Source organism: Patagioenas fasciata, chromosome 28, assembly GCF_037038585.1.
Source record: "Patagioenas fasciata isolate bPatFas1 chromosome 28, bPatFas1.hap1, whole genome shotgun sequence".
Lineage (NCBI taxonomy): Eukaryota > Metazoa > Chordata > Aves > Columbiformes > Columbidae > Patagioenas > Patagioenas fasciata.
This window is the reverse complement of record NC_092547.1, coordinates 3925977-3938897: the sequence shown is the minus strand read 5'-3', so window position 1 is coordinate 3938897 and position 12921 is coordinate 3925977. Positions and strand designations below refer to the sequence as shown.

At 50.3% G+C, this 12921-nt stretch overlaps 1 protein-coding gene across 7 annotated transcripts in view; it reads left to right on the top strand.

The window, feature by feature from the left end:
- Window positions 1–12921, top strand: part of SCN8A (sodium voltage-gated channel alpha subunit 8) — a 60188-nt gene that overhangs the window by 31311 nt on the left and 15956 nt on the right. For all 7 annotated transcript variants that reach the window (XM_071800081.1, XM_065858873.2, XM_071800085.1 and 4 more), the window contains 9 exons: window positions 121–480; window positions 1847–1982; window positions 3748–3986; window positions 4642–4815; window positions 5707–6063; window positions 7221–7691; window positions 8056–8173; window positions 9881–10035; window positions 10720–10893. In XM_071800081.1, the coding sequence (XP_071656182.1) occupies window positions 121–480; window positions 1847–1982; window positions 3748–3986; window positions 4642–4815; window positions 5707–6063; window positions 7221–7691; window positions 8056–8173; window positions 9881–10035; window positions 10720–10893 (2184 nt within the window). The remainder of the gene's footprint in view (window positions 1–120; window positions 481–1846; window positions 1983–3747; window positions 3987–4641; window positions 4816–5706; window positions 6064–7220; window positions 7692–8055; window positions 8174–9880; window positions 10036–10719; window positions 10894–12921) is intronic.

The following is a 12921-nucleotide window of genomic DNA, read 5'->3' as shown; positions in this document are numbered from 1 at the left end:
TGAGCGGTGATGGTTTGTGTAGACCTGGAGAGGAGCAGAAACACTTGAGCAGCACTTGACACCCTGCACCGCTTTGTTCCGCGCTCCTCACGCTGTTGTTCTCTCTTGTCTCCCTCCCAGTCTCTCCTCAGCATCCCAGGCTCCCCTTTTCTCTCCCGACACAACAGCAAGAGCAGCATCTTCAGCTACAAAGGCCGATTCTGTGACCCGGTCTCGGAGAACGAGTTTGCGGACGACGAGCACAGCACGGTGGAGGAGAGCGAAGGCCGGAGGGATTCCCTCTTCATCCCCATCCGCGGCCGGGACCGCAGGAGCAGCTACAGCGGCTACAGCGGCTACAGCCAAGGCAGCCGCTCCTCGCGGATCTTCCCCAACCTGCGGCGGAACGTGAAGAGGAACAGCACGGTGGACTGCAACGGCGTGGTGTCCCTCATCGGCGGCCCGCCGTCCAGCATGCCCGGGGGACGCCTCCTGCCCGAGGTGAACACAGATACGGCAGCTCCGAGGAGGTTGGGAGTGGGGGGATGAGGAGATAGCCCAGGCTTGAACTCTGTGCTCGCCTCCTGTCCTGAATGCTGCCCTGCGAGCGAACCGCGGGTTGAGAGTCTGTCTGTCTGTCTGTCTGAGCACAGGCAATAACAACCGCAGGTTCCAGTGTAGGTTGGGGAATGAGCTATTAGAGAGCAGTGTAGGGGAAAGGGACCTGGGGGTCCTGGGGACAGCAGGGTGACCATGAGCCAGCACTGGGCCCTTGTGGCCAGGAAGCCAATGGGACCTGGGGTGGGTTAGAAGGGGGTGGTCAGTAGGTCAGAGAGGTTCTCCTGCCCCTCTGCTCTGCCCTGGGGAGACCACACCTGGAATCTTGTGTCCAGTTGTGGCCCCTCAGCTCCAGAAGGACAGGGAACTGCTGGAGAGAGTCCAGCGCAGCCACCAAGATGCTGGAGGGAGTGGAGCATCTCCCGTGTGAGGAAAGGCTGAGGGAGCTGGGGCTCTGGAGCTGGAGAAGAGGAGACTGAGGGGGGACTCATTCCTGGGGATCAATATGGAAAGGGGCAGTGTCAGGAGGATGGAGCCAGGCTCTTCTGGGTGACACCCAGTGACAGGACAAGGGGCAATGGGTGCAAACTGGAACACGGGAGGTTCCACTTAAATGTGAGCAGAAACTTGTTCCTGGTGAGGGTGGCAGAGCCTGGCCCAGGCTGCCCAGGGGGGTTGTGGAGTCTCCTTCTCTGCAGACATTCAAAGCCACCTGGTTCCTGTGGAACCTCAGCTGGGTGTTCCTGCTCCATGGGGGGATTGCACTGGATGAGCTTTCCAGGTCCCTTCCACCCCTGACATTCTGGGATTCTGTGATAACGCCAGGATGGGATTAAACACCTTGTGCTTTAACATCCCTTTTCTTTCCTCCTCACACCCACTGACCCTCCTCCTCCTCCCTCTGCTTCCTGGGAAAAGCAGGGTTTGGGATTGAGTCCTTAATTCAAGTACTAATCGTAGTAGGAGCCTTGGTGCATGTCGGGGCAGTTCAGAAGGAGCTGTTTTAAAGCATGGGAATGGGGAATCCAGCCAAAGTTGATTGCAAGTGTTCTCCACAAAAAGATAAAACATTTGAGGGTTTAAAGGGCAATAGAAACAATCCTTTAAATCTCAGGAAGTTTTGCAAGGGAAGCCGTTGGTAACATAAGGATTTTTTGATTTGGCACTTGCATGATACAGGAAAGTGAGAAGGATGGCAGGAACAGAGGTCATTTTCTCCCCGGGCACACGTGCCGTATTTCTAGGCTGATAGCACGTAAAATACTGGGAAGATGAAGAGTTTGTATTAATCAGTGTATGAATTTTGCAGGGTACGACTGAAATTGAGATTAGAAAGAAACCCGGCGGCTCTCTCTTGGTCTCGATGGATCAGGTGAACGCGTCCTATGGAAGGAAGGACCGAACCAACAGCGTCATGACCGGCTTGACCAACACCCTTGTTGAGGGTGGGTATGGCTGGAAGCGGCCATTTGGGGTTTGCCAGCCCGTAGGGATCGGTTGCCCTCTCGTGGTGTGTTGTAGGAACACAGCGGAGCTCGTGGGAGGGTTTCACGTCTGCCCGGGGTTCCATGTGCCGGCCGCCCCTCTGCATGTCACAAAACGCGGGTACAACTGCACGTGTCCGCTCGCTTGCCCACGGCGATGTCAAATGGTGATGCTGAACTTCAGGAGATGGCTCCGGAGTGATCAGGGGGTCAGGACGATGGAAACGACGCGTGGGATGGGGAACGTGGGTTCGGATCAGGCCCCGTCTGCTCAGGCGAGTGCTGCACAGCAGAGATGCGTTTGGAGCCTGGGGTGCCTGTCGGAACGTGCCGGCCCTTCCGACAGACACAGTTCAGCCATCCCTGGGACGTCTTCACGTCGCCGTTTTGCCTAAACCCGCTTCTTTTGAGTCATTAGTGATACAGAAGTATTTGTTAGACTTTATTTTAGTTGCGTTTGCATCCGAATTACATAGATACAGAGGTAAAGACAACAAAGAGTTGTTGTTTTACAATAATGAATATGCAGAGTAGAATGTCCATAAGTAAAACGAGGTCTGATGCGGGTGTTCTGTCTTCCGCCGGCTCCCAAGGACTGGAGGGCCCCTCCTTTGCCTCCAGGCCATGGGAGAAAAGGATTTAAGCTCCACTAAGAGCTGCGATGTGACAGCTGTGAAAGAACGGACAGCGCACCCAGACGAGCTTTCCCAAAATGTGATGCAGGAGCCAGCGAGAATGTACGAACAGCAACCATACGAGGCTGATGATCTCAAATTCCTGCTGTCTCCTGCAATCAAATTGTATAAAACTAAATATACTTAGAAACAGTGAGGTTCTGCCGCTGCCTCCCTCCCGCGCAAACGCCTACGGGGCTATGGTTCCTCGGTTTTAACTTTAGAAATGCCAAGGCAACTGAATCCCAAGCAACCAGAGAACCAATGAGGAGCAGAGCGCAGAGGTCCTTTCCCTACCCGTGCAAACAGAAACCTTCAGCAGGAAGGGCTGGGTAACCTCACATGGAGCTGTTGTAAGTCAAAGAACACAGGGGGAACCCCTCATCTTGATTGTTCATTCCCCCTGAGTACTTGAAATAAGCCAGTTTGGAAGAAAACCACACACAGCACTTGATTTGTGTCAATGGACGTGGTTTGTCTTAATCAGGTTATTCCTCCTAAAAACCCATCGCAGCATTATGTCATTTATTTCCTCTTTTAGACCGAGCCTGCGTTCAGCACCGAATTCATTGAAGTTATTTAAAAACTGGCACCAAAGGCGGTTTAGAATCTGTAACTTCAATTTAAACCGTTTTACCTTGGTCAATTCTGAGTTCAGTATAATTCATGTATAATAATTTGGATTAAATCAGAGGATCCATGCGGGGCTGTTGGGTCAGAGCTGCGGTTCCTGGTCACCTCATGCAGACGTGGTGGGTATGAGGGAGAAGTTGGTGAAGCTCAGGACAAAGACTTTTTGTGGCCATTTGCACAATTGGCCATGGACTTGACATTCATGGCTTAGTAACTCTTTGTTTTAAGCTATTGCCAAGCATCCCGGAGTTCTTTTGTTTTGAGTGTTGTACATACATATGGCAAAATGTATCTCAAACCCAAGAATATTTAATAATTGTGCAAGCAGGGAAACACAAGACACTATTTGAGCATCAGATGGACCCAGCAGCCTTAGAGATGAGGCCTGAACCTGTTGCTGTTGTGTTTTGTCCCCACAGAGCTAGAGGAGTCGCAGCGCAAGTGTCCCCCTTGCTGGTACAAATTTGCCAACACGTTCTTGATCTGGGAATGCCACCCATACTGGATCAAGCTGAAGGAGATAGTGAACTTAATTGTCATGGATCCTTTCGTTGATTTGGCCATCACCATCTGTATTGTGCTGAACACGTTGTTCATGGCCATGGAGCACCATCCTATGACCCCGGAGTTTGAACACGTGCTCTCCGTAGGAAACCTGGTAAGAAATAGGTCGTAGAATTATTTTGGTTGGAAAAGACCTTTAAGATCATGGAGTCCAACCATTCCCCCAACCCTGGCACTGCCCCATGTCCTGAGAACCTCATGTCCGTCTGTCCAACCCTCCAGGGATGGTGACTCCAGCACTGCCCTGGGCAGCCTGTTCAATGCCCCACAGCCCTTTGGGGAAGAAATTATTCCCAAGATCCAATCTAAACCTCTTTCTCCAGCCCCTCACCAGCTCCGTTCCCTCCTCTCAACTCACTCCAGCACCTTAAGGGCCCAAAACTGCCTCCAGGATTGGCAGTTTGGCCTCCCCAGTGCCCGGTCCAGATCCGCTCCTGGGATGATACACGGCTTGTTAATATGGACTTAGACCAGTGGCTGTTCCGGGCTCTGCGGGACACTGAGCAGCGTGAGCTCACCCTGGCTGTGCTCTGTTTGCTCAGGGTGTGCTTCCCTGCTCAGGATTTGTTTCTGTTAATTCCTGGTACACCTGCGTATCTCAGTGACACTTGTGGTGCATCAGGGGACAAACGACTGCTCAGCCGAGGCTGCAGTTTGAGTCGGCCTGACAAATGGCTTCGTTTGATCAGAAAATGAGCAAAAGTGAAACTTTGCCCGTTCTTTGTCTGTCTCTCTCCTCCCCACTCCAGGTTTTCACTGGAATTTTCACAGCAGAAATGTTCCTGAAGCTCATTGCCATGGATCCCTACTATTATTTCCAGGAAGGCTGGAACATCTTTGATGGGTTTATTGTCTCCCTCAGTTTGATGGAGCTGAGTCTGGCAGACGTGGAAGGACTTTCCGTGCTGCGATCTTTCCGATTGGTATTTCATTTTCCATATTCCATATTCCAGTCCTTTTTGAATGTTGCTGTCATGGGGCTTCTGGAAAGCTTTTTAAAGGCCAAGCCCACGTTGGGTTTGGTTTTGGGGAGGACAGAGGTGGGATAGTGTTATATTTGCAGTCTCTTCTTGCTTCACAGCTGCTGTTTATGAGATGTGAGCAACAGCCCCTTGCACGTAGGCAGTGGGCGATATTTTGGTGGGGAGTACTTAATGTGGATGGGGATGAACCATCTTAGAACGCATCCCTTATTTCCTGTGGTCAAATTGGGTAGGTTGTATGTTACAGTACAACAAAAGTGCTGAATACCTACAGCCTTCAATTAAATTAAATGATGAAAACTCCGGGTTAGATTTTTGGGTGCAGAGAACCACAACTGCTCTTGGATTTTCCAAGGAGCTCCTGCTTATATCCAGCTTCAGAAATTGTGTCTCTAAATGAGATTCTCTGGAAATTAAACTTTGATTGTGTGTGGTGGGTAGGGCAGGAAAACAAATCCTTTGTTCCAGAGGAAAATGAGAAGCATTTGGGAAAGAAAAGTGAGTTGTTGTGATGTGCACCCTTCACGTAAATCCCCTTATTCATTAATGATGCGAAGTTTGCAGAGCAAAAAGCAGCTCAGTGCTTTTCCTGTGCAAAAGGAGATCACTGTGGGTTGGGTAACGAGGTGCAAAACACAAGAGGCCAAATTGAAGGAGAAGTTCAGCATTCCCTGTGCCCACTGACTTCAGCAGCAGAAACAAGGGGTTATGTTCTCATAAAACACAAGCCGGTTGATGTTTAGAAAGTTCTGCCTGCTTTTCCTCTTTGTTTAAGATGAAATTAAGCGTCATTTTTCTGGTTTGTGGTGTTTTCTTGGGTTTGTTTTGTAGCTGAGAGTCTTCAAACTGGCCAAGTCCTGGCCCACTCTGAACATGCTGATCAAAATCATCGGTAACTCAGTGGGTGCTTTGGGGAACTTGACCTTGGTGCTGGCCATCATCGTCTTCATCTTCGCCGTGGTGGGCATGCAGCTCTTCGGCAAAAACTACAAGGAGTGTGTCTGCAAGATCAATCCGGAGTGTGAGCTACCCCGCTGGCACATGCACGATTTCTTCCACTCCTTCCTTATTGTCTTCCGTGTGTTGTGTGGGGAATGGATTGAGACCATGTGGGATTGTATGGAAGTGGCGGGCCAGGCCATGTGCTTGATTGTCTTCATGATGGTCATGGTCATCGGAAATTTAGTGGTCAGTAAATGGTTACTGATGGGCTTTCTTGGTTGCCTCTGGGTGGGGTAGAACGTGGGGAGACCACTGGACTTGGGGAGTCTCTTGGGGTCCTTTGTGGCCTCTTACGTATGAACACTCCTGTTGACTTGGTGTCCTGGTCTCTTCCTTTCCCCTTCTCTTTCCAATCATCTTTCCAATCTAAAAGAAAGGGGTGGCGGGAAGTGAGGGGATAACAGGGAGCGTCTGCCACAGTCTATTACCGCCTCGCCTTAAACCTTGACGCTTTGGTAGCGCAATATTAAGGATGTGATTTCCCTGATAAGGCCCGTAAACAGTTGCCCACAAATAAGGCGTCCAAGCCCTTTGCAACAGAAACTGGAAGTACAAACCCCTCAGTCAAAGGAGACAGGCCCACGCTTGGCCTGGGGGCGTAAAAGCAGCTTAAAAGGAGCAAAACCTGGCTTTTCCAATGCCAGGAGAGGAAAGAATTAGATATGCAGGGGATGTCCTGAAGTGTTAAAATCAGGTTGGAAGTTTCCTCTAAAATCGGCCCACTTGCTCATTCATGGGATGGCGCTGTGTGTGGGAATGGGCTGGTGCAGCTCCCCGGCCTGTTGTGCAGGAGGTTAGGCTGGACCAGGGTGGTTCCTTCTGGGCTTAAATTTTAGGAAGAAAAAAGCTATGGAGGAAAACGTAAGCAGGAATGACATAGCGTGAACAGTTGCATATATTAAAAGTAGTGGTGAGAGCTCTCTCTGGAAGGGTTCATCTCACCAAGAGGATTTGACAACATAAATCCTGGCCGACTATCACTAGGGCAAGGAAGTAGAGCTGGGAGTGATCACCCAAAATGCCTGGATTTGGCACACGTCATTCGAGCCAGAGGTGGGACTCAAACTGGATTTGGCGACTGCTCAAATCCCTCTCTAACATCCACACTCAGGGTCCCTGTTACCTGCCCCGAAGCCGCTGGGACCGGGCGGTTGTGCTGCGCGGGTTTCCCCGCACGTGGAACGCGTTGCAGGAGCAGCGTCATGTTCCTCGAGCCCTCCGCAGGTCTGCGGGACACCGGAGCTGCTCCTCGGTGTGTTCGGAGACTCTGCAGGTGGTTTAAACCCTGTAGAAACGTGACCCTCGTGTGTCAGCTCTGCCAAGCGTGACCTCTTCTCTTTCAGGTGCTGAATCTCTTCTTGGCCTTGCTCCTGAGCTCCTTCAGCGCCGACAACTTGGCAGCGACAGACGACGACGGGGAGATGAACAACCTGCAGATTTCCGTCATCCGCATCAAGAAGGGCATCGCCTGGACCAAGGCGAAAGTGCGCGAGTTCATGCAGGCTCATTTCAAGCAGAGAGAGGCGGATGAGGTCAAACCCTTGGACGAGCTCTATGACAAGAAGGTGAACTGCATCGCTAACCACACGGGCGCCGATATCAACAGAGACATTGATTTCCAGAAGAACGGCAACGGCACGACGAGCGGAATCGGGAGCAGCGTGGAGAAGTACATCATAGATGAAGATCACATGTCGTTCATCAATAACCCCAATCTCACCGTCCGGGTGCCTATTGCTGTGGGTGAATCGGATTTTGAAAACCTCAACACGGAAGATTTCAGCAGCGATACAGATCCTGATGGCAGCAAAGAGGTAGGAGGAACGCTACGTATTCATTCAGTCATTTGACCCTCGTGGGAGTGTCTGGAAGCATCTTGGGAGGGAGAACTGGATAGTTCAGCACCAGACTTCGGTTTATGTTATAATGTTGTCTTTGCACTCGAAACAGAAGTTTCTTGTGCTATGGAGAGCCACAAATAAATATATATAATATAAATACTTCATACTGTCTGTCCTGTTAACACGAGATGTAAAGTGGGTCAGGATCTTAACGAGGTGAATTTAGGAAACAACTTCCTTGTGGTAAATCTGGGGAACAAATTACTGAGTCACCACAAAGTCTGATATTTGTTGGGAATTAATTATAGATTGGATTGGGTTTTATTTTGTATCCAAGAAACTAGATGACACCAGCTCCTCTGAAGGCAGCACCATCGATATAAAGCCCGAGGTGGAAGAAGTCCCCGTGGAGGCGCCGGAGGAGTATCTGGACCCAGACGCCTGTTTCACGGAAGGTAAGAGGACTCTGAGGGTAGAAAGAAGCCTCTGAGATGTTACTGATACCTGTGGCTGCTGTAAACTTACCTTAAGCTTAGGGCTCAGTCTAAATCAGGGCTGGCCCTCAGCTTATTTTGAGACCATTCTTGGACCCTGCATTGCAGGGGAACTAGTTTAGAAGAAATTGCAAGTGAAGGCTTTGGAGATGTAGCTGCCATTGCCAGGATCCAGATGACCAAGGGCACGTGGAGGATTTGTACGACTGATGCCATGAGAAGCAGAAGAATCAAGGCCTTTGACACTGTAGCTCACAGCATCTCCTGGAGAAGCTGCGGCTCATGGCCTGGATGGGTGGACTGTGATGGATAAAGAGCTGGTCCAAAGAGTTGTGGTGGATGGAACCAGATCCGGTTGTTGACCGATCACGAGTGGTGTCCCCAGGGCTCAGTATTGGGGCCAGTTCTCTTTAATCTCTTTATGAATTATCTAGATGAGGGGATGAAGTGCACCCTTAGTAAGTCTGCAGATGACACCAAATTGGGTGGGGGTGTCAATCTGCTGGGGGTTGGGAAGGATCTGCAGAGGGATCTGGATCGATGGGCTGAGGCCAATTGTCTGAGTTCAACAAGGGCAAGTGCCGGGTCCTGCCCTTGGGTCACAACAACCCCGTGAACGCTGTAGCTGGGGAAGAGCGGCTGGAGGAGGCCCTGGGGGTGCTGGTGCCAGCGGCTGAACATGAGCCAGCGGGTGCACAGGTGGCCAAGAGGCCACAGCATCCTGGCTGGGACCAGCACTGGGGTGGCCAGCAGGCCCAGGGCAGTGACCGAACCTGTGCTGGGACCTGGGGAGGCCAAACCGCCGATCCTGGGGGCAGTTCTGGGCCCCTCACGCCAAGAAAGAGCTTGAGGTGCTGGAGCGAGTGGAGAGAAGGGAACGGAGCTGGTGAGGGGCTGGAGCACAAGTGTGATGGGAGCGGCTGAGGGACCTGGGGGGTTCAGCTGGAGAACAGGAGCTGAGGGGAGACCTTCTGATCTCTGAACTGCCTGAAAGGAGCTTGGAGCCAGGGGGGTCGGGCTCTGCTCCCCAGGAACAAGCGCCAGGAGCAGAGGAAACGGCCTCAAGTTGCACCAGGGGAGGTTGAGATTGGATGTGGGGAACAATTTCTTCCCCAAAGGGCTGTGGGGCATTGAACAGGCTGCCCAGGGCAGTGCTGGACTCACCATCCCTGGAGGGGTTTAAAAGGCGTTTAGACGAGGTTTAGGGCCGTGGGTTAGTGCTGGAGTTGCGTTATGGTTGGACTCGATGATCCTGAGGGTTGCTTCCAACTGGAATGATTCTATGAACCCGGCTTCAAGACGAGTTTTTTCCTCTGTCACTGACCTCAGTGTCTTTCAGGAGCTGATCCGTTACAGGTATTCCCATGGCAAAGATGTTTTAAATGGTTCAAGGTTATTTTATCAGCAAGTTTTCCATTCCTTTTCTATCAAGTGCATGGATTCCTCGCCAAGTATAACGAGCTTAATCTGCTCACCAGTTGATGTTAGTTCAGTGCCCAGTGGAGAGAGGAACCATCAGATTCTCAAGAAAACAAGAGTTTTAACTGAAACTCAGCGTTTTTAAATAGAATTGGTATCAAAACTGCTTCTAGACAATGGCAGTTTTATGTTCCTCCGTTATTTTGTTGTTACCTAAGGAAATGGGGGCTCGTTCTGTCCCCGTTGCAGGTTGCATGCAGCGCTGCAAGTGCTGCCAGGTGAACATCGAGGAGGGGCTGGGGAAGTCGTGGTGGACCCTGCGGAAAACGTGTTTCCTGATCGTGGAGCACAACTGGTTTGAGACCTTCATCATCTTCATGATCCTCCTGAGCAGCGGCGCCCTGGTGAGTCAAACAGACACCGCGGCGCTCGGCCGCGTTCGTCCAGCGAGCGTTACCTGGGAAAGGGGTCCGGAGGAAATGGGGTGAAGCAGCAAGCTCGGGGGATTTCTGCTCCATTGTGGTGGGTACAAAAGCCTTTATTTAGTGATTCTTATTTAGTTTAAATGAAGAATAAAGGCCGAAAGCCTGCGAATCTGAGTTCTGATCATAGCTTGACAAGGAACGTGAAGGTTTTGCACAAAGCCAGCCTGTATCTATGTCTCATTTTCACCTTCCTTTGCTAACTTTCCATCTCTGCAGACCTTCTTGACCTTATAGTGTCACGTAGACACAAATAACTCTCTATATTATACATATATTATATAATTATATCATAATCACTGTATTTGCTTTCATGCAGTACACCCAGTGTTTAGTAGATGGGGTCATACAACTTGAAGCCAACTTAGGAGCTTTAGGCCAGAAGTCCCCACCAATATCCCACAGCAGTAGCCTGGTTTTCTCTACCAGCGCAGCTTTCTTAGTAATTAACACTCTGATTGCCAATTAACTCGGCCCTTTTGGATGTGCTGAGCTGCAGAGAAAACCCGCTTGTGTGTGTTATTGTAGTGACAGCAGTTGCTGAAGGTTTAGATATAAATTGGAATAAATCCCATCTAATGACACGGTTACCTGGTCATTTCCCAGGCTTTTGAGGATATTTACATAGAGCAGAGGAAAACCATCCGGACCATCCTGGAGTACGCGGACAAGGTCTTCACGTACATCTTCATCCTGGAGATGCTTCTCAAGTGGTGTGCGTACGGCTTCGTCAAGTTCTTCACCAACGCCTGGTGCTGGCTGGATTTCCTCATCGTGGCTGTATGTATCCTCTCCTCATTTCTGGGTGGAAAACAAAACGGGAGGTAGAAAAACGCCGGGGTAACGTTTTCTCTGGAGAAATGTCCTCACCGAATCGTGTGGTTAATGAGGGTTTGGCCTCGGGTATCTGTGCGTTTCCAAAACAAGGGTGAAACCCTTGAGCCCTTCGAGTGCTACCGGTGTTTCCCCTACAATTTCTGCCTCAGAGACGCTTTTGCTCCGCTGAAAAGGTTGTTTTGAAGGGGTCTGCATACAGGTTGAGCTGCTGGAAGGTGTAACAGTGAGAGCACTTGTGCAGGTGCGATATTCCTCGGTGACACCTTCTGTAATCAATTATTTGCATTATTAACCACAGGGGGATAATGAGACAGGCAGAATCTTCCCATCCTACCACCTTCTGAGCATTGGGCGCGGATAGTTGTGCAAACTGGAGTAGTTTGAAAGCTTGTTGTGCAAAATGAAGCTCAACGTCATCCTTCTGTTAATAAAATGTAATGGCCATGAGAGAAAAAGCAGAGTCATATCAAACCAGAAGGGTTGGTTATCAGAGATTGCAGCGTGAACGAGGAACATGGGCAGGCTGGGATTCCTCTGTGGAGGGAGAATACGTTTGAAAATTAAGTCAATAGAGGGAGGTGTTGGTAATAAATCTGACTCTGAAGCACAGCAAGGGCATTTAAAATAAATGGAATTTATGCTGTCAAAAGTGGCAGAAAGTGTTGGAATTCAATAGCACTCGAAGTGCAGAGAATTTCAAACCAAGGAACTTAAGAATCCCAAGTGCTTCGAGTCTTAAAACATTTCAGCGCGTCCCGTTGTGAATCAGTGTCCTTAGTGAATGCCCCAAGCAAGAATAAAACCCCTCTGCTCTGCCCTGGGGAGACCACCCCTGGAATCTTGTGTCCAGTTGTGGCCCCTCAGCTCCAGAAGGACAGGGAACTGCTGGAGAGAGTCCAGCGCAGCCACCAAGATGCTGGAGGGAGTGGAGCATCTCCCGTGTGAGGAAAGGCTGAGGGAGCTGGGGCTCTGGAGCTGGAGAAGAGGAGACTGAGGGGGGACTCATTCCTGGGGATCAATGTGGAAAGGGGCAGTGTCAGGAGGATGGAGCCAGGCTCTTCTGGGTGACACCCAGTGACAGGACAAGGGGCAATGGATGCAAACTGGAACACAGGAGGTTCCGCTTGAGTATGAGCAGAAACTTGTTCGTGGTGAGGGTGGCAGAGCCTGGCCCAGGCTGCCCAGGGGGGTTGTGGAGTCTCCTTCTCTGCAGACATTCAAACCCGCCTGGTTCCTGTGGAACCTCAGCTGGGTGTTCCTGCTCCATGGGGGGATTGCACTGGATGAGCTTTCCAGGTCCCTTCCACCCCTGACATTCTGGGATTCTGTTAAACTGTTCTAAGCTTCTTGTTTGGAGCATTTTGAATATGATTCAGTTAGGACAATCCGCTGTGCAGTGACATTATCACTCAGAAATACTTCTGACTAGGTGGAGGAGCTGTGCTTGGAACTCGGGGCAGGAGTGACTGGAGATGTGCTATAGACATAAAATTTCCTATAGAAAATTGCATTTTAGTTATTGTTTAAGTCCTCTGCGATCCCCTTAACGCTTTTCTTGAAGTATTAATGTCTGATAAATCACCCTGTACCCATCCCGCTTTTGAGGAGAGTGTTCCAGCCGATGCAGTTCTTTGGGGTATTGAATTAAAGAGCCGACCAGCAGCCGAGCACAGAAATAGCATTGCCAGGCGTTCTGCTTCACGGTGTGAGTTGAATCCCAGCCGTTGGGAGCAAAGTGCAGTTTAATTGTCACATTTGGTGTATGTTTTATTTTCATCCCGAGTACCTGGTTGCTGGGGGAGTAAAGATAAGGACCCTCCCCATCAGGTAACACATTGGAACGAGCGCATGAGGACCAGGGCTTGAGGAAAACTCCTCTTTTCACTTGGTATCTCAGGCAGGAGAGCAGCACATTTTCATGTGCAAAAATACGCATTTGAGATGCCAAAATATCGCTCAGCAAGATCTCAG